Source organism: Bombus affinis, chromosome 1 (genome assembly GCF_024516045.1).
Source record: "Bombus affinis isolate iyBomAffi1 chromosome 1, iyBomAffi1.2, whole genome shotgun sequence".
Classification (NCBI taxonomy): Eukaryota; Metazoa; Arthropoda; class Insecta; order Hymenoptera; family Apidae; genus Bombus; species Bombus affinis.
In genome coordinates this window covers 8,097,985-8,119,327 of record NC_066344.1, presented here as the reverse complement: position 1 = coordinate 8,119,327, position 21,343 = coordinate 8,097,985, and the positions used below count along the sequence as shown (strand labels likewise).

Below are 21,343 nucleotides of genomic sequence, written 5' to 3'. Positions count from 1 at the left end.
ATAAGAACATATTAAAAAGAAAACATACTTTTTCAGCATCTTTTAATTTATTCTCGAACTGCTCCTTAGTGGCGGAAGTATTGATATCGAGCCACTTGATGATTTCATTGCACTTGTTAGCTATGAGATTCCGGTCTCCTTCCGCAATCTTCGCCTTGATATTCTCATCCTCGATGGAGTTCTTTACGTTAAAGCAATACGACTCGAGGTTGTTCTTCGCCGCGATTCTCTCCTTCTGCGATTGGTCTTCCGCGTGGTATCTTTCCGCTTCGTTCACCATTCGTTCTATGTCCTCCTTGCTGAGTCGTCCCTTGTCGTTGGTTATCGTTATCTTGTTCTCCTTGTTCGTTGATTTCTCCACGGCGGACACGTTCAAGATACCGTTCGCGTCGATGTCGAAGGTCACCTGGGAAGCAAAAGAATGGAAGAAATCTGAAAGAAGAAGAAAAGAAAGAAAAACGACACTTTCTCCGTTGTTTTGTTCGACATCGCGCGGTCCAGACGCCATCTCCATTCCTTCGAGTCCTTCCACCTCCGCGTCTGCTTTCCGTTCCGATACTTATCCGGACAGCCTGACAATTCCAATAGAGTTCCATCCGACTCGTACACTGGTGGCAACAGGCAGAAAAGAAATCTCGAGGCACGGAATCGTCTGGAAAGGATCTCTCAACCCTGTCCAGTCGTAACCCTAACCCTCGTCCTCTCGACGGATTTGTGTATATCCTTGCCAAGGATTTCCTTTTTCGACGCAATTGCTGCGTCTCGCTACGTACCAGCACCGCTGATACTCTATTGGAATTGTTTTCTTATCTCTGGTTTTTCCAGTCTACGAAACGTTTATTAGCGATCTTGCGATTTATCGTTATAGGAGCTAGTAGTCAGCTTCTCTGCTTTAATTGTCGATACTGGTAATCATTGATTTATGCGTTAATTGCGAACGTTTAACGGTCCTGAGAAAAGGATTCAATAATTAATTTGAAGTTTCTATGAAAAGACACACTTCGATTTGCGGTATGCCTCGATGCGCCGGCGGAATCCCAGAAAGCTCGAATTTTCCCAGGAGGTTGTTGTCTTTGGTCATTGCTCTCTCCCCCTCGTAAACCTGGATCAGGACGCTCGGTTGATTGTCCGAGTAGGTAGTGAAAGTTTGCGTCTGCTTGGTCGGGATCGTGGTGTTGCGTTTGATGAGAACGGTCATCACGCCACCGGCGGTCTCTATCCCGAGGGACAACGGAGTCACGTCCAGGAGCAGCAGATCCTGTACGGCTTCGGACTTGTCACCCTGCAATATGGCCGCCTGCACTGCCGCCCCGTACGCCACAGCCTCGTCCGCATTTATCGATTTGTTAAGGTCCTTTCCATTAAAAAAGTCCTGTCAATGGAAGGAAAAGGTATTGGGATCTCGTTTGTTCGTTTAAAAAATCTCTTTTTTCTTAATACCAGAATCAATCTCTAATGTGTACTTAAATCTAGAATAGTAAGTAAATTATTGCGATGAGATATGTAACTCAGAAGATGAAAGTGAAGACTTATTCCTAGAAACATTTGCATCAGTTTAGTAATTACAAAGATAAAGTCGTTAAAGTATTTAATGGTCTGGAAGAATAAATAAGAATAAATAATTTAGGAGTCGAAGAATAACAGACGCCACAGTACTTAGTAAGTTCAAATATGCAGAAGGATATTCACATATTCGATTAGTTTATTTAAAGATTTTCTAATTTCGTCGCATCAAGCTCGATCGTTACATTACGTTAATCAGTCTCTATTGGAAAGGACAATAAATTGCGAACGCAGTCATATTAGAATTTATCGCAACGATCGCAATGGCCTCCAAAGTACTCTAATTCAATTACGATTATTGGTGTCCGAACGATAAAAGTCGAAGCCCTTCGTGCCGTCAAACACCATAAATATATTCGAGCAGGCTGTACGTTTAATGGTACCGGTAACGCGGTGACTACGCGCAGGGTCGAAAAACGCGGGTGTTGACTTTGTCATAGAGCTCATTAATTTTGTAACGTTCGTTCTGGGAGCGTCGACCCCCCTCCCCCTCCCTATATTGTTCGCGACCGTACCCTCGTCCTGCGTTTCGAACCCTTAAAACACTGGGGTCGCTCCGCTAGGAAATGTAATCGAATTTTAATGCGTTTCATTATCGAACCTGCCCTGTATCACCCTAACTTCGTTTTAAAGAACCGACACACCGCGTCGCGTCAAACGTTGGCTCAGAGGGCGTTGCTCGCCAACAGTGAATACTTGTTCCTACCTATATGCTATCTTTTATGTATGAAAGGGTTATCCCGTAAATAAATAAAGAATGAAAGCAACCTGAAGGAACCTCTGGATTCGTGGAATTCTAGTCGAGCCACCGACGAGCACGATGTCGTGAATCTGAGATTTGTCCATCTTGGCGTCGCGCAGAGCTTCCTCAACTGGCTGTAACGTACACTTGAAGAGATCTTGGTTGAGCTCCTCGAAGCGAGCGCGCGTGATGGACGTGTAAAAGTCGATGCCATCGAGCAGGGAATCGATTTCGATGTTGGCTTGCGTCGACGAGGACAAGGTTCTCTTGGCGCGCTCGCACGCTGTTCTCAACCGACGAACAGCTCGTTTGTTCGTCGCCAGATCCTTCTTAAACTTTCTTGAGAACTCTTGTGTGAAGTGTGTCACCATGCGACTGTCGAAGTCCTCGCCACCCAGGTGGGTGTCACCGGCAGTGGCCTTCACCTGAAATTATATGCGTATTCTATTCTAGAATGCAAGTTCTCTACTCTTCTGGTAATATTAATTTTATTGTTGGATATCTGTCGTAACTTTACAATTAACCTCGATATTTCCAGAAATTCCGATTTTAACGCGATACCTGATAATCTGAATATTTACTGTCAAAACCGTCGTAACTTTATAATCGCTCTTTCAAAGCATTCTTGTGCTACTGTGTTTAAAACTAGAGCGAGTAAAAATTATGTTAAGTCAGAGAAACTCACGTTTCTACAAGAAAGTAAAAAAATCCTACGAGTCTTAACACGTTGGCGGTCAGTGATCTTGAAGCACAGAGGAATTTAATATCATGCGATGAAATTAAAAAAATTCTCGTTTACTCGAGCCATGCAGAAAGATAGCAACAAATCAGCAGACGTTAAAGCGTTAAAACTCTCGACGTAGAAATTATTCTATTCGATACTCAAGGTACTGACTTAATCAAATTATTACTAAAATCGCCAGATTAACAGAAGATAATAACGAAACATCACGCTGCAGCATTACTCTCTTTTGGCAGTAAAATTGCTGAGTCAGAAGACTTAGTTGCTGGCATTTATTCGTTCTACGTAGCTTTCGCATTAAACCATAAGGAACGGTGCTTTTATTTAAAAACTTTCCTTGGACTTGTTTCTCACAGCGTGGAAAAGCACGTAGCTCCGTCCCGAGAGGGTTCCAACGGCAGTAGGAAAAAGGAAGTTCCTTCGCGGAGGAATGCGGTTCGCGGTCCGTGCATAGACGAAACTTACTTCGAATATGCCGTCGTTGATAGTCAGTATCGATACGTCGAAAGTACCGCCGCCGAGATCGAAGATCAGAACGTTCCTTTCACCGCGGCCCTTTTTGTCGAGGCCGTAAGCAATAGCTGCGGCAGTCGGCTCGTTAATGATCCTCAGGACATTCAAGCCGGAGATAGTACCGGCGTCCTTGGTAGCCTGTCGCTGGGAATCGTTGAAGTACGCTGGTACCGTAATCACGGCGTTCGTGACGGACTTTCCTAAATAAGCTTCCGCCGTTTCCTTCATTTTCGTCAAAACCATCGACGAGATCTCTTCGGGAAAGAAGGACTTCGTCTCACCCTAGAATCGATATAGCAACTCGGGATAGAATTGATCATAGAGAAGAGCGAGAGTGTGTTATAAATTCCTCCGAAACGTTTAATTTCTTAGGTTTCGTTTGAAAGATGGCCTACTCTTCCCTAGAGCCAAATGGAATTTTAGATTTGATGTTTATTTTTATTAAAAAAGGTTCGGAATAATTGACATAACGAACGATCGCATGATACCATAGAAATACCGATAAGTATCCAAGAATCGTTCCAGTTTCCTTGAAAGCTCGGAAAAGTGAAAAATTTATGATTGAACGTCAATCCTTAAGAATGTAGGAAAATATGCCAGCTTACAAAGGATGAGTTTACAGTTTGATAAGATACCGATTGTTCGAAATGTAGGCCAACATCCGTAAGGCAACATTGATACCGTACACAGAACAAAGTCAAACGTTTCTAATTAAATTCCTTGTCTAACTGTGGATGTTCACGCGGTTGGACGTCAGGTCACGTTAAACGTTAGCCAACTCACCTTGTACCAAACTCGGATTTTCGGTTTTCCTCCGTCGTTAACTACGGTGAACGGCCACTGTTTCATGTCAGCTTGGACTGATGGATCATCGTAACGTCTGCCAATCAGCCTCTTCGCATCTGTCGGACGATTTCATTTACGCTTCCCTTAGTCATCGATTCGAGGATTTCTGGCAGCGATCGCATAATTGGCCGCGAATTCAGCGCATGATCGAGAGACGCAACGATCACGATCACGCTCTTATCGTGGCGAAACGAGCGAACTTATCGTGGGCGAATTTCGACCTCGTCCGCTGAACGACTATAGATCTCGGAACGGTAAGTCGATTTGGCAGCCACGAAACGAGAGCGTTCTCGACGTTGAACTGGTTTCCGGTCGCGTTTCTTTTCGCGGGCCAGCTACTGCGCCGGAAGCCAGCCCAGAAACCCGGAAATGACGGTGATTCTTGGGATCCTAGCTACGCTGCCAAGTCGACGGACCTTGCCAGCGTGATTATCAAAAATTCTGCTCGCGTAATGCTCTACGTTTTGATTTTACGTCCGACTTCAAGAAGTATCTCTTAATTTTGTTTTTTTATTATTATTATTATTTTTTTCTTTTAGAAGATGGAACATTTTGCTTAGCTTCGTTTCAATCCTCAAATACAAATCAGTAGTCTTTTAGAAGAAATTTGGTTTATCGTAATTTCACTATTACTATCTAGATTCCGGAGAATTGAAAAAATTTTAAGATTTGAGATTTGTGAAAGGTAATTTATAGTGATTTCTATCTGTGGCTTTTATGTATCATAATACAGTGTTTTAATGAATACAATTATCAAGAAATCCATCCGTAGACTATCGATAACAGTAAGCCTATGGTAATGTCAAAAATAAGGAAGTCTGTGATTAGGAATTAAACTTTGACACGATCATCGAATTATAACCCTACCAAAGATCGTGTTCGTGGGATTCATAGCTACTTGATTCTTGGCTGCATCACCGATTAACCTCTCCGCTTCGGTAAACGCCACGTAGCTCGGTGTAGTGCGATTTCCTTGGTCATTAGCGACGATCTCGACTTTTCCATTGAGAAATACGCCGACACACGAATAGGTTGTTCCCAAATCAATTCCTACCGCCGGTGCTGTCATAGTAAACCCGATGAAATTTGGAAGAACGAAACGAGAAAACTGGATGCAACGACAGAATAATCGCCGCTCGACTGTTCTGGTCGTGCAGTCTACTGTCTTCTTACGTACGTTCAATGCTGCGTGCGATTGAGCTAAATTGGAAAATGTCCCCTATACTTGTAGGCACTTGAGTTACATCAATGGCAAATAAAAAGTGGCGGAAAAAAGCGTACTATTTATCGAAGGTTGTAAAAGTATGCTCTAGACACCATTTTTGTCTTGTATATTTAACGTACTGTAATATTAAGAGGACCTTTTGCACCGGTATCTTTTCTGTTTTACGATAATGGTATTCTTGTGCTTTCAAAAACGCCTAAAATATTCAGAAAGGCTGACGACGATGTTGAAAAAAGAACTGAGTTGTTCACCTTCGTTATGAACTTGGAACTAGGAAATCAAGATTGGATGTACCTTTTCCATGCAATAATTCAAGCAATTAAAGACAAGAAACGGCTTATACTTTTCAATTTCATATCTTCCATCGTTGCAGTTACTCGAGATAAATACACTTCAGATTTTTCTTCTTCTCCAGAGAATCGAACGTCGCGAATTTACGATTCGTAACATAGCTCGAGAAAACCTTATCACACAGAACGTTTCACGCTCGACGAGAAGGCGTTGATCTCGGTAGTATCAGGAAGCCATGGGTCTGGCAACTTGGGTTTTGAAAGGGAGACTTCTTCGGTCCGATAATCAGTCAATTACCGGAGAGATCGATCGCGTCGTTCGTAAATTTCGCGCGTTCGACCGCGACGCGTCGATTCCCATCCACGACGCGGACAGACGCCGTGATTCGTGACCAGGGTTTTGAATTGACTCCGCGTCTGTGATGCGTACAAAGAGACACGCTGACGGCCTATCTCATTTATGGCTCCCTAATAAACTTCCCATTACAAGCTTCTACCGCGATGATCGATAACCGTGAATCGAAATGCAGACCACGCGTAGCTTCGGGCAACCTCCAGCGTGTTTTTTTAATTCCTCAAACAATGTCTTGGTAGTTTTAAGTTCATTCGATAATTTTAGTGTGACAGCGCGACTGCTTTTGGAAGGTGAGGGAGTAGAGTTTCGTCTGGCTGCGTTACAAAGGTTTCACGATTTTACGAGAAAGGGAAATATTCGAAAACGTCGGAAGAAAATTGATGCTGAGAATTAATTAAGCGACACGGGCTCTTATCGGAACCGGAACACGAGCATACGAGGAAGTTCCGCCCCAAGCTGGTCCAGCGTCGTCGAGGTGGAGCTTCCACCAGAGCCCGATAAATTTATCCCGAAGGGGAGTCCCAAATGCAGGATGTGACGCGTTAATTTGCTTATCCTTTCCCCTACGAGGGTGAACGATGTCATAATTAATGACTATTCCTAACGACAAACCTTGGACGCTTACCAGATGAACTCACATTACATAAAACTTTTGAGACACCACAGATCCGAGAAAATTGCAGCAGAATTCAACAGAATCCCTTGATACAAGAGTATATGAAACTATAAGGAAGGCTGCTGATATATACTTCGCTTGCTTCACTCGTCAAGCGACATGCATCGTATAACGTACAATAGTAAATAACATGTTACAGCTAAAAGTTTGTATAAAATCGAAGTGAATCTAAGCTGTTACGATCAATCGTATTCCTTCCATTTGCTCTTTTTCTAGCTCTGCACAATACTAGACTTCAGCCAGAAATCAAAACTCGAAAGAAGAGACAGAAACGCGACGAAAGAAGAACAGTATCGAAGAATCGAAGGCAAAACGAAATGGTTTAGAGTTTTGGAGAATGAAGATGGCGCGAAGGGGAGGTGATGCGAATATCGAGATTGGATCGGGGCGGGAGTATGTGTAAGCCTCATAAATATGTCGTCAGGCCGGTAAACAAGACACGCGAAGTCGGTACAAGCTGTACGTCCGTTCATGGTGTATTGTAGAATCGTTCGGTGGCCGCGGTCGTGGAGATGGTCGGGTACCGCGACCGGGATTTAAAGCCGGGAAATTTATCGTTTCGCGAGGAGGCGGACAGAAGCGACGAAAGGGATGAAGCCAGAACTGCGAGGAGATAGAAGGAGGGACGAGGGTGAGCGATGTACACGAATGAATGCGGCGAGAAAGCGCAGAGAGTGAAGGAGATACCGAACGATACAAGGCAGAGGAAGGAGGAAAGAGTTTCGCGTACAACGAAAACCTCTGGCAGACTACCGAAAACCGGTCGTTTCCAATCCTGCCTCTCATCCCACAATCTGGCCGTGATTCAACGATCGCTCCGTCGGCTCTTTTCACCTTGGCTACCGTTCCCCTTAGCATAGATGCGTCGCGTTCCGAAGGAAACCGCGATTTTCACCCCTGTTACAAAGCGAAACCGCCGATCATCTAAATGGACCTTAGCAAGATCTTTGTCTTCTTTTATAAATGCCTCGTGATTCTGTCTCGGCTGGAAAAACTGCTATGGACGCAGAAGACGATGATTTATTTCTGTGGAATCTTTGGATTTAAGGAAACGCTGGGATATTATTATATTAAGTTTGCGTGGCTAGAGTATATTTGAGATTTATGCATCATCAATCAATTATGTTATATTACCGCGTGACGTTGCGATATTAGAGGAAGCAAAGAGGGCGAAGGATGCGTTTCGCGCGGGATCTATTCATCAGTGGACTCATCGGTAAGGTTACCTAACAGGTTTGCTATAAACGTCAAAGTAGCAGGAAAACATTCTCAAACGACTATTTCTAAGAATTATGTTTTCAATATCCATGCTGTAACAAGGAGAACTTCCTCGATATAATACAGAGTAGAATATTCCAAGATGACAGTCAATTCTACTTCGATTCCTAATGTACTTCCGTTCTTTAAACCGCAATAACTCGATAAGACGTTTAAGGAACAAAACTAGTGTATCACGTGGCCTCATCGGAGAGAGCATCCGTTCTGCAACGACTTCTCGAGGCCGGTAATCTACCGCGACAAGCGGCAGCGATTGTCATATTTCTTACCGGATAATACATATCGTAAATAACAAGGCTGATATTGAATGAGAGAAAAGTGGGAACCGGTTACAATATTTTCAGTGCATCGGCAGGGCCAGCGGACTGGCTCGAGTCGATCGGCGCTGGTCAGAAGAGAGGCAGTGAGCGGATCGGGAAGGGCGGGAGGGCAACGGTGAGCTGCAACATTTCGAATATAAGTTAGCCGGATATTGTTCGGCGCGGGGCGAATGGTAAGGGGCTTAGCAGCTCTGAAGCAGCGGCCAATATGGTGGTTACATGAGGATGAAACGATATAAATCCCGAAACGCTTACAGTTATTGCAGATCCAGCGTAATATCCACTCGAGCGGCGGTCCGCCGGCCGGCCGGTTTACGCGGTAATTCGCCGATGACAGCGTCGCGATAAAATGAAATCGGTTCGCGGCTTTTATAACGACCGCGATGCGCTAATCCCTTCGCCGGCAAAGTTGACGCGGAACTTACTTAAAATGAGGCAAAAGGCGAACCAGAAGTATACGTTTGATTTTTTTTATATAGAAAAATATATACAATATAAATAAATAAAATTTCATGGTACAGTAGAACAATCACTGTAAAATAATTATCGAAGAATGTGACGATACTCTTCAAACTTCAAGACTACAACTGTGATTCATCTTTCAGCTCTTCGTTTCCTGAGCGATCTACGAAAAATAAGAAACGCAAATTGTGGGCTTTTCGATAGAGATTATCGCATCGTAAAAATAGTTTCTGATAATCGATCGAAGACAGACCGAAACCACGAAGACCTTAACCACGCAGCACACGATCGAAATGAAATAAAACAGGCTCGAGATCGATCCCTGTCTTGACTATGTTTCTGCCCGAAGCCAGCCGTTATTTTCTCATCTCAGTCTCGTAAGTCATAAATAATATGCGACGATCAAATTTTCGTCACGGTTTCGAAGATGTCTGGGTGCAAATCCCCTCGCGAAAGACGAAACGGCTCGACGTTCCGATCTTCGCGCGAGATCGTATCGAATGTCGCGCCGTACCGAAGATACACGTCCTGACAAACCTCATATGGTATTCATGAAAACTGCGTATTCATCAATGAGATGATCGTCGGATCCTGGATAAAAATCCGGCTCGACCACCGAGTGCGCCGTTACACGCGCGTTACTTCTACTTCCTCTTACCACTCATCCTCTCCCGTCAGCCGCGTGGTTGGCCTTGTCTGCCGGAATATTCGAGCTCGCAAGAAAGAACATTTCTGTCAAGGGTGGCGGCGTGTACATGGCTGTATGCGGATCGGCGTGTGCGTTATTTGTGTGAGTTATTTCACACATGGCGGCCGATCGATAGGCATCGCATTGCATTCGGGGACTCTCTGTCGCCTCTACGCTTCTCTCGTTTCTCCCTGAGTACACCTACCTTCGCGCAAGACCCGCGATAGATAATATGTCCTTCTGTCTGGATAGCAACGATCGCTTATCGTTCCACGTGTCACTGGATGTAAGAGACACGGTAGGAATCACACGGTCCTTTCGAGGACATCGTCTCAGCTAAACAATAGAATTTGCAGAAAGAAATGAGGAAGTTTAACGATACGGTTATACGAGTCAATCCTCACAAATATTGTAATATTTGTGTATAATTACTTGTTGATTGCATATAAAAATTGTAGGAAAAACATCAATTACGTGAGTTACATTTCGTGTTTATTATAGGGAATTATGGTCACATTTGTTAAATTAATTCAACAGCGCTCCACAAATTTCACCAAGCAAAAGTTTAAATTGTCGGCATTTGTATATTTTAAACGGTGAGCGACTCAAATTTTACGATGACACGCTCGCACGGATCCCGATGAAATCCCGAGACCATAAAATTCGAAACTCGTTCAATTTCTTTTTAATCGATTTATTCACAGGTTTCTAATCAATCGATTGAATTTTCATTTTACCGTGGGTCAGTAACATTTTTCGTGATGTAGGATCGACGCGCGCGATCTTTGAATCTCGATGATTCGCGGGACACGCGAATGAAACGCGAACGATATTTCATATAACCGGCGCGCGATCCGTGGCGTTGCTGCGGTCGCATCGTTAGGTTCGGCGAAATGAAAATACGACGGCTGTCGTTTACAGACACGTCGGACGTCCACCTGGACGTAATACGGCCCGGTATAATTAATCCTTCGCGAGCAAAACGCGCGTTATTGTGTCCCGGTAAGTTGTGACAGTAAATTACTCGTCAAGTCTAGCGAAGAGCAAACATTTCTCTCCGCGTTGATCCTGCTATTTCGGATCGAAATTACTTGTAGCCGCGTGTCCGCGAAACGAACGGTGCGGCTTAATAAAACGTCAGCCAGGAGAGCTGCGTATTAAATGGTAAATTCATAGTATCGTGCACTGGTTAAGATATCTGTACTTTATGCCGGGCAACAAATGTCATTTTCTGTTTATCTTTTCCATTTTTGTAGTCAGTTGCTGGATATGGTTGCAAATAATACTAGAGAAAGGGAGGAGAAGAGATATAAAGAATGGCATGTAATTGTGAATAAACTAGAAGTGGAGGTAGAAGAACTTTTTGTCTTTACGGGATTCGTTATTTAAACTGGATCGAGTTCTGAAGACTTGTAAATACGTGTACGTGTACGTATTTTTTTATATGTATTCTAAAATACTTTCTTCGTCAAATATAACAATATGCCGCTATTCCTGTGAAATCTCGTTGAATATTCAACAGTTTATTCGAGCGAAACTCTAACATCCACCTGTTCTTTTTTAACCTTCCTCCTCTCTCCTCCTCAGATTACCCCAATCATTTAACAATAAAACCCTCGATAACCGCAACTCTATCCACATCGACCGATCACCGGCCAATTAACCGCTTCCATCGGCGATCTCGACTTCCACGAGAAAACTCTAACACTACCTCTCTCTTACTTACTACACGGAAAAGACGAATCGCGAGAGGGAATCGTTGCAGTCGATCCAATTTTCCCCTATCTTACCGCAGCAATCTACAGGTAAGCGAATCCATCAGACGTGAGCAAGCATGTCGATCCATTAATTCGTGCATCGAATGCAGGAGCCCGCGCGATTCCCGGTCGTCGCCGTGGCCGTCCCTTAATGGAGCACCGAGTTATCGGTGAAATTTCCAATAAGACTCGGTCGGTGGAATCATCCTGCCACTTCAGTCGGCACGTACCCGCGATCGCCGGAAGACGGTTTTGACGCTTGCTTACAGTGGCGAGGAGCGGCGGACGTAATGTGCCAATAAAAATGCAAAGTACGGCCCTCCTTCGCCGCGCGCGTTGCTCCTTCTTCTCTTTTCCTGTCCGTGTGCACACCCCCGAGGGGATGGGCTGCCGCTCCCTTCTCCGATTCAATGCTTCTCTCGCGAGACGAACCGCTCGAGAGACGCTTCGCGAAAGTGGCTGCGAAACAAGCATCACGAGTGGCCCGACAATACGGCTCGCAGTTTTTCCCTGGTCGGGAGTTGGCGTTAGAGAAAGGTAAAGTCGTTGGGAAATTGTTATGGACCCTGCTGTACAGAGAAATGGGAAAATGACGTCTTGTTTGATGGAGATTCCTAGTTCAATGAGGTTGAGTTTGATATTAAAACTTTTGTGTGACAAGGAGAATTCGATTCGTTTATTTTCGGAACTTATCTGGTTGGCCAGTTATTGAGAAAGGTACACGCGTTTCTCTCTTCTTCGTTGAATGCGAGTGAGATACGAATACCTGACGTATTTACGTATTACGTCAGAGCCCCTTTCCAAGAAATTAGTTCCAAGGATTAAAGGAGTTGCCGTAACAAGCAGCTCCACTTTCTAATAATTTAAGTAAACAAACAAAAACCAACTAAAAATCAATCAAATTCATAAGTCTCAACTAATATTTTTGTAGTAATATATCTTTGCACTTGCGCAAACTCTATTGTAATTTTAGTTCAGTCGAATAGTATTATATGGATTACCGAAAGCTTTGGTAATTTCGTGGTGATATTAATACTTCCTGTAGATGTGACAAATGATATTTGAAGTTGGTCGTCCTATCGCTGTATACGAATCGACATTTTCGGCACTGATTGGTTGAATCGTCATTACGTTGACAGGTATACGTCAGATTCTCGTTATTTCCACAACTACGATCAAAGTATCTCGACGATATTATTTTTACTGTAAATAAGCGGATGCTAATGAAGTGTTTCTGGACGAACGCGGTACGGCGCAACGCCGCGTAGTTTACGTAAACGTAGAAAGGTTAAAAATATTTTCTTCGCTCGGCGAACGCTGCCTCGACCCGTTGATGAAACCGATCAAATGGCAATCGGGCTGCGCAACGATTCGTCCGGAAGATAATACATCAATCAGCAGTTCAATTAGCCGCAAAACCGGAATATGGTTATCTGCAGCGATTATCCCGCCGCTTCTGTTAACGATCGGGTTCAACATAGGTCAGAACGAACTGATTAGCTCGTTGGATGCAATATTGTAGTTGAAAGAAAAAAATGATCAAAGACGGGGGATGAAAGATACGATCTGCTTAACCCTAACCCTAGGTGGTCTATCAAGTAGTGTTCAAACAGAGATCTCCACCTACCAATGTAATTTTGCTTTTTGGTCTTAACGAATGGTCAGTTATACGCAAGATATCGAACGTTTTATTCATAAAACAAACATGTAAACGCAGGACCTTCTCAATAAAGAATAAAATTGATTCTTATTAAAATACATATGTTTAATTATTCTAATTTAAGGTACTGTAGTACGATTTCAACGTAGGTGGTCTGAGAAAGTTTTACCAAGCGTGTGCATACCATAGCCGGTGCAATACGATCGCATCGAAGATGACCGCATAGTTGCATATATCTTTGGAAACTGTATGAGTGTGCGCGCGAGAGGAGGAGCGAAACTAAAAAGAAGAAAGAACAGGCAGGAGGAAGAAAGGGTTACTTGTTACTTATTATTTTTCGTTCACATAATGAGATTTAGTATTCAGACGGGTGAATTCAATCGGTAGTAGTTCAACTGATCGGACATTGACTAAAATTTCGTTCAATTAAGTGGAGTTAAAATAAATGAAGTACTATTGTCCTTTGGTACATTACGTACGCATTTAAGTATTTTTGTAAATTTGTATAAATCTATGAAGGATTATAAAGGAGACATTTCGCGTTTCACAAAGTAAGAACGCCCACTGCTCAGCTATTTATCTTTGTTCAAGGCGCTTATGTCTTTTAAATTCTGCCCCTTCGTGCCTATAAAAATGGCCAGAGGAAACGTTCAACCGCGTCGACTTTCATATCCTTTTACGTAAACTAGTAAAAAGACATTATAATGAGGGCTTATACGGATCTCCGCTTTAAATTCATTCGTACCACGCGATTACAGGATTATCCCGAGTGGACTATGCCGCCTTCTGTAACCAACATCGGATTTATAACTCTAATGCCGGCGATAGAATAGCATTAGTCGTGACGTTGGTTAAACCGTTACTCTATTCACCGTACGAGCATTTTGTATAAGACTAGGTCGAAGATACTACACAAACAACGAAATCACGTTACAGTCTATAATGAATCGGAATGCCGAACTAACATGACCGGAGAAAACAGAGCAACGAACTAACATTTGGAAAATAGATCTACTTCCTGTAATTAGGTTGGTGGGATATTTAAACGCGTCATGATACTCATCCTAGTTACCCTTTGGAAAGTATAGCGGGTGAGCATGAAGTTGCCAGGACTCGCCGCTCGCTCGTAGAACAAGCTGAACAGACGCGTTTCTGTGCGGGACAAGTTACAAAACGTTCGTGTGCACGCATGCATACACACATAGCTGACACCAACGTACGTCATACGTGTGCGTGCGTTACATGAATATAATTAATTACACGGTTCCGTGCAAGTTCTTCCGCTGAACCGCGGGCGATGTACAACATAGGCTTAACATCTTACCGAATTTTCTGTTACACCAATTTAAATATTAATCGTAAAAAGAATCGAAAATTTTGTTATATTTTATATGACACGGAGCTGAAAATTTAGTAATTGCACTCAAAGCATTCATTGGATCGGAATAACGGACTTTGAAAAATAAGAGAAGAGAAACGTGGAATAACTAATTCCACAGTTTCGATATGGATGATTAACTCGTTTACACGCAATCAGGTAATTCAGGTTCAGGTTTTCGAAATAAGCGCAAAACGCGAATTTTTAGCAGATCGATAATCACACGTTCCAGTTTGCGTTCCACTGGTTACGTTGGTCATTGCTTTCGCGTACGGAGTATTCAAAAGGCCGGCCATCGAACAATGTAACAGACTTTCATCGATAAAGGGTTCGCCTGTTGAGATGTCCCATTGTACGTATTTGTACTATCTGGATGCAATCGATCCATTGTCCGGCCTTGATTGGTGAAATTAACAAAGACAGATGAGCTTTGCAGGGCTCGCGATGAAACCCGGAGTCAAATTCCGCGGTGGCGTATTCTAATTCGATTTAATCCGTTTAAAACGCTTTCAACGCGTTCCACGGAGGTATTCGTCGAACGAGAATAAAGTTGCACTAGTTTCAACGAGTCCTTACACACCAATTTAACGTAATCGGTTAACGACGTTCATACAACGTTTCGAGAACATGCCATTGCAATTCGTGCAACGATCATAAAACGTAGAGCTTTTACCGTTTAAACGTCATAATTGACACCGAATGCACCAAATATGTTAAAGCTGTAGATTTTGGATATATATATTTTTTGCTATTACTAAAAACATTCAAGCGCTTTTGACAAAGTTCATGTTAATTTTCACTGAAACAGGAACATGATCGAGTCTTTTAGAAGCCAAATTGACCAAGTGCGAGCTTTTGTTGTACCCAAGTACATGATTAGCACAAAGAATCGTAAATTCTCAGGCGAATTTCGAAGAACGATATTTTCATATCATTGCTTCTTTGTAATTCTCATTTTGTGGAGTTGATCGGTACCTACGTGATACAGCTTAATAATTAATAACTCTGATCTCTCACAAATATCACTCACGTAACATGCGTGAAACTAAGATACGTAAAAATAAAAAGGCAAATGGATGGTATGAAATTGACGAAAGATGAATAGACGGTGAACAAATATTCCGGGAGGTGTCAGAAGGAAGGGAACAATATACATATATTTGTCGATATTTATGTGGTAGTCGGTGCGACGAAAAAACAGGCATCCTCTACTTTCATCTCCCACGAGGAATACGAAAAAGAGCGACAGCCAACGAGTGGCCGTAAAAGACGGATAAACCCCGGTATACGAACCGTTGAAATAAATGTCAGGAGTTAGTTACTGCCCGTAAAGTGCACCGCACTCGTTGTTCAGCGTGCCGCGAACTTAGCGTTCCACGTTATTCATCTTTTTCTCTATATCGCTAGCCGCGACTCCGTTTCATAATTTATATCGCGTTTAATGTGGATTTTTACGTAGCCAGCCGACAACACCTGTATAATTGAATTTAAATGCAGCCACCGCCGTTTCCGGCGACGCGCGTCCGCCGTTTTATCTTAACCGACGCGTCGCGCCGCTTGCAACATCGTACCCGTTCGCAATTAGAAATCGCTGAACACAGTTACGATTATTCTCGTTATGTCGTTCTTGGCTACTCGGAATGGAAATTTTACACGATACGATATTACAGATGCAGGTGAGTAGGATTTTATTGAGAAGGTCGATACCATGATTTCGAAGTCAAAAAATTAGTGATCGTCAATTGGTTACTTTACCTCGAATTTCAATTGGACCAATATCATCGCCAAATGAGTAGCTTAGTTTAAAGAATTTCTCGTGAAATTGAAGAATGAAGATGAAAATCGTAAAATGTCGGTAATGTTTATTCGATGGAAACAGAGGAAATAAAATAAGCCTGGAAATAAGCAACGAACAATACCGAACAAAAGAAGACTAACTACTGTACTTTGCTCGTCAAACAAAAAACGTTGTATTTACAGAGAGAATCTGTAATACGTGACATTCAATGAAATAGGATCCTCGTAATAACTCTGGGACATGAACGAAACTCGTAATGATACGTTGCGCCGAGGTGACATACCCGTGAACGGAATTCCTTTGCGCGTGGCTGCTTCCGGAAGCGGTGGATGCAGGTCCGCTCCTCCTACACTGCCTTCCGCCACTTACATTCGTGTTCTCTCTGGATACTATCGATGGCGAACTCTCGGTGCCTACAACGATAAACGTTGCTTTTAATCGAGATTGTTCGATAAGCTAAGAGATCCCAAAATTTCTCCAGTTGTTCGTTTAACTTTTTATACTTCCTGTTGGATCAAAGTGGACGCAAATTCATGGCAGGGACGATTTCGATCTTTGACCAATTGAAAACGTGGGAAAACGATGCAACCATTTTATCGTTATCGCGATATTAATTCGTTGTCGTAAATTCGATATTTCCTCATTTTCGAGTAAAATTGCTGGATTTGCAGATTACGGGAGTAAAATTCAGCTTTCAACGCGGCTAAGTTCGACGAGACCCTTTAGCTTCGCGTACGCAGTCCGGTAATTAGGAGGGAATGTAATTGCAAATTTCTAGCGTCGATTAGCATATCGCGTTGCGTAGCGGTGGTTATTAAAACGTATTAAACGGGAGGAACGAAACTGTGTTTAATGAGCGTCGGGTATTTACAAGTTATCCCTTTTTTTCTTATGCATCTCCGCTGTAGCATTATACTCGTGGTATAGCCATGGTATGCCAGAGGTTGTATCGCAAGGTAAATTATTGTTGTACACCGCATCGGCTTAATGAACCAAGCACCCCCCATTAAGTATTCTTCGAATCAAAGTGGAACACACAAATGGCTCGTCTGCGCGGAGGCTAATTAATCGTAATGGACAGAATGGATGTTACGACCCGAGTATCGCGGCCGGAACGTGCTAACTTCTAAATTAATTAAAATTACGCGGCTTACGCGGTGGTCTACCGGTAATAAGACGTTCTTTGGGATATTTCGCTGGAAAATTTTTTGCCTGCGGTTACGTTTCCTTTCGAAATTACATCCTAGTAAGATATATCTGATAACTACTCTAACCAGTCGAATTATACACGGATTTCTCTTGTACGAGTATAACGTTAACGTAGACCGCTAAACGTTGCGAAAGTTTGATTAAAATTACGCCGTGTAATATTCCACAGCCATCCAAATATAATTCAATTCAATTTACGTGCTTCCGAGATGTACATACTTTAAACGCCAACGATAACACGTAACGTACAAACTAAACACGCACTTCATCGCTAATTCGCCAAAAGCGTCAGCCTCGGAATCTCCGCGAATGAAAACCGCAAACGCGTTCGCAAAACCGCCTCGACTAGTATTTTCAGATACGGAATCGGCGATAATCGTCGCAAAGTGATACGACCTTTGGATTACATAAGCCTAGCTCGCGCGAGATCAATACGAGGGTATTGGCGAGAGCCAATATTAACGATCTCCGAAATATGCCGGTAAATATTTGCCCGCCATACAGGCCAAGTCTACTCAAGGATATCGTATATGCGTTGACGGGGGTTGCACGGGCGCGCGCGCACCCTCGTTTGTGTTTGTACGCGCGACGCGATCGGCTTTCGGCGTCAGAACGGCGGATGTCGCCGGTCGATTCGAGCGGAATATGCCAGAAGCGATTTCAACGGGCTTCCACACCGTAATTGATTCGCAACGGTTATGTCACGTCGATGAGGAAACTGGTTGCTCGCTTGGCCGCTCGATCGCCTAATCGTCCGATCCTCCGCCTGATCCTTCGACTTTGCTCCTCTTGCCTACACGGTTGCGTAACGTGTCGCGCGAATTTTACATCCGAGCGTTCTCATGTTCCTGACGAAAAGGTAAATTGCACAAGCGGAATCTTAATAACGCTATTTAATGAGAGAATTAAGATCGAATTATGATATAAGAAAAAGAATCCTGTGCACGCATTACGAATACACGTGTGTTGGATAAATACAGTATGGCATAATAAAGCCAGGAATGTGTCAAGGTCGACTTCATTTATTTTTTTAAGAGTACTGTATGTGTTTTACGATATGTTGGAATAAACAGCACCATGCAGTGGAGAATAGCAATTTTCTTCTTTTAGCAAGAGTGCCCCAGTTTATTGCACGTGATCATCTTAAAAGCACACCTTGTATCATCCTCGATATCAACTACTTGACCCCGTAAACTTCAATTTTAATCGCGTATTTCTAGGCTATATTGAGTAATAAGAATAAAAGTTATCTGCGAAATCGTAACCATAAACTTCAAGCTACGCAATCAAGGATTATCGGTCAACCCACATCCTGAACCTCGTTTTAGAACCGCGCGCGTAAGCGATCGGACCGAAAAATGATATCATTTTCACCACGAAAGGAAACCGCATTTCCTGAGAAGTTGTGCAGGATAAATGGCGAGCGCGAGTCGTTGAATCGATTCTAGAAAAACAAAATGAAAATACGCCGATGGCAAAGCGTGACTGTTGTTGCGCTTTAAGGGCGAGTCCTTTGTCGGTCGAGAAGCATGAATGAAACTTCGATTACGTAAATACGAGGCCATAACATGGCATGTTATACGATTAAATATAGTAAGAAGTGTGTCGAGCCGCGCAATTAAGGGGCGCCGTGGTTGTTAGCGACGAGAGCTCGGCGAGTCGGTTAGCTTTCAAAGAAATCACCTCCGGCTAAAAATGACGGATAAGACCGCGAGGTCATGAGAATCCGCGATAAACGTGGAATAAAAACGCGACTTTCTGACGAACGTGAGCGAGAGGTACCACTCGTAGCTCGTCGGATGCGAGGGTTTACTTTACGCCAGAGTTGGCGCTTATCGACCGTCTTAAAACGCGTCTCTGAAAATGTAGGTGAATTATGGTAATTCTCGCCGATAAAGGCAATATCGATGGAAACTGGAAAAGAAGACATAGTTCGATGAGCGGTAGCACTTTGCTGTTTTATTCCGATCTATAGTTCGTCAGGCAGCCAATAGAATCGTAAATGATATTCATTTGTAACATTGTGCGCCGTTGAATATGACGTCGAGCGAATCCAGTATCAATACTTTGAAGAACGGTATTCCGATGATGGTTAATTCTTGATTATCCGCCGTTGGAATAATAATTCCTGCCTTTCTATTCATCGTCGACCACCAACCGCGTGAAAAACGCATCGAATCAACACCATCGGAGAACAATAGCCTCATCGTGGAACCGAACGTTTCGTTCATCGATCGAAACTTAAGAAGTGTACGGAACCTTTCGATAGCAGGACAGAGACAACATGTGGAAATAATCGTCCGCAATTCCTCGAGCTTGTACTCCCTGCTGTTCGTAGAATAACCATAAAAAATCGAAACGAGATCGCAAATGTAACAAACGGTGATATCGAACACGAGTTACGGTTGCATAATCGCGCTTGAGCGTTTCCTCGAGCGATTATCGTTCGCAAGGACGCCGCGAGCGTAACTCCTGTAGATCGCGGATTACGTACAGCAATGGGAACTACGCGTTCCAATTCGTCGTTGAAACGCTCGAGTTTCGAAACGGGTAAGGAGCTTCATCTTCCGAAATTCTCGGATCAGGAAGATCGACGTTGGCTTAATCTCTGGCAGTTTCTTAACGTTTCTTGCTTGCAAGTTTTCGCGAATCGTGGATGGCAACTCAAATAGTATAACTTTTAATCTGAAAGCTGTGGTTCCGTTTCAAGCATTTTCTTAATAAAAATTTTCATGGTAGAATTGCATAATTTTATTTTTACGTAAAGTCATGTGTTCTCTTGTAACGGCTCTCTGCGTGATACATTTAGAATTTTCGCTTTTGAATGAAAATTGGAAGCGAAGATGAAAAAAACTGAGAATTAACGAAGAGTAAAAGGATTCGTTGAAATCTATTATTATAATTTCGAGGCAATTCGATGGAATTCTAAAGGAACGAGGTTTCCCCTCTCTTCGTCTCGTTACCGCGAATTTCCATCGTATTACTGTCGGCGGCAATGTAAACGTTGGTACTTACCTAATATCACGACCGACTATTCGGTCTATTAGCAATTACGGATAATCTCCTAGGCGATCGCTTTAACAGGCCGGAGTATTATTGCTGGAAATCCTTGCAAAGGACGCGAGAACTAACGCCACTGAATTCGCTGCCGACCTTATTGGATTATCGTAAATGCGTCGACACAAATACACTTATTTGGAAAATGATTCTTTGTTGCGAATGTTTTACCAGCTGTGCAACACGCGAGCGGATATTTTCATCGAGGATTTCTGATAAAAACGTCGATTCGAATCGGTGTCATCCTTCTAGAGAAAATTAATACCATTAAAAGAGTATTCTACAGATATTACATTTGTATAAAAATTGGCAGCTATTGGTATAAAAAAATCTGAATAATAACAAATGTAATAGACAGAATCTAGAATTTCTAGAATCTCTCTTTCGTTTTTAGAAAAATTTCCTGCAATACGATAATTTTACCGAAAGGGTACCATCATCAAAGTAAGTTTAACTAACAAAGTACCGGTAATGTTTTTCTTTTCTTTTGTCGCAAAAATAGCCGATCCATCGATCGCTAACCAATGAAATTTCGTTTCGGGAACAAACAGAGAGCAACGCGCGTACAGGGGCTCATTATCGAACCCTATGTCCGCGTGGAGGATGCTTAATATTTAACGAAGTATCGGTAACAGCCCTTCTAACGCGGCACCCTTTAAACCCATGGCACAATGATCCTCTCTGCCGCTCCCAGTGGAAACTGGAAAATCCAATTTCTGGACGAAACAGTCGGTAAAATCAGATCCGAATTGGAATCAATGATCGATGCGTCATCGTAGAGGGG

General features: G+C 42.9%; 1 protein-coding gene across 4 annotated transcripts in view; it reads right to left on the bottom strand.

Annotated features, from left to right (window-relative positions):
- The window catches only part of LOC126919967 (heat shock 70 kDa protein cognate 4-like), a 58,070-nt gene that overhangs the window by 629 nt on the left and 36,098 nt on the right, over positions 1-21,343 (bottom strand). For 2 of the 4 annotated variants that reach the window (XM_050729774.1, XM_050729764.1), the window contains 5 exons: positions 4,344-4,462; positions 3,513-3,842; positions 2,332-2,730; positions 1,001-1,372; positions 29-406 (listed from right to left, as the gene is read on the bottom strand). In XM_050729774.1, coding sequence (XP_050585731.1) covers positions 29-406; positions 1,001-1,372; positions 2,332-2,730; positions 3,513-3,842; positions 4,344-4,409 — 1,545 coding nt within the window. In that variant the 5' untranslated portion in view covers positions 4,410-4,462. Of the gene's footprint in view, positions 1-28; positions 407-1,000; positions 1,373-2,331; positions 2,731-3,512; positions 3,843-4,343; positions 4,463-5,273; positions 6,827-21,343 lie in introns of those variants that run through there. The other 2 variants (XM_050729759.1, XM_050729768.1) reach the window with 2 other exon arrangements.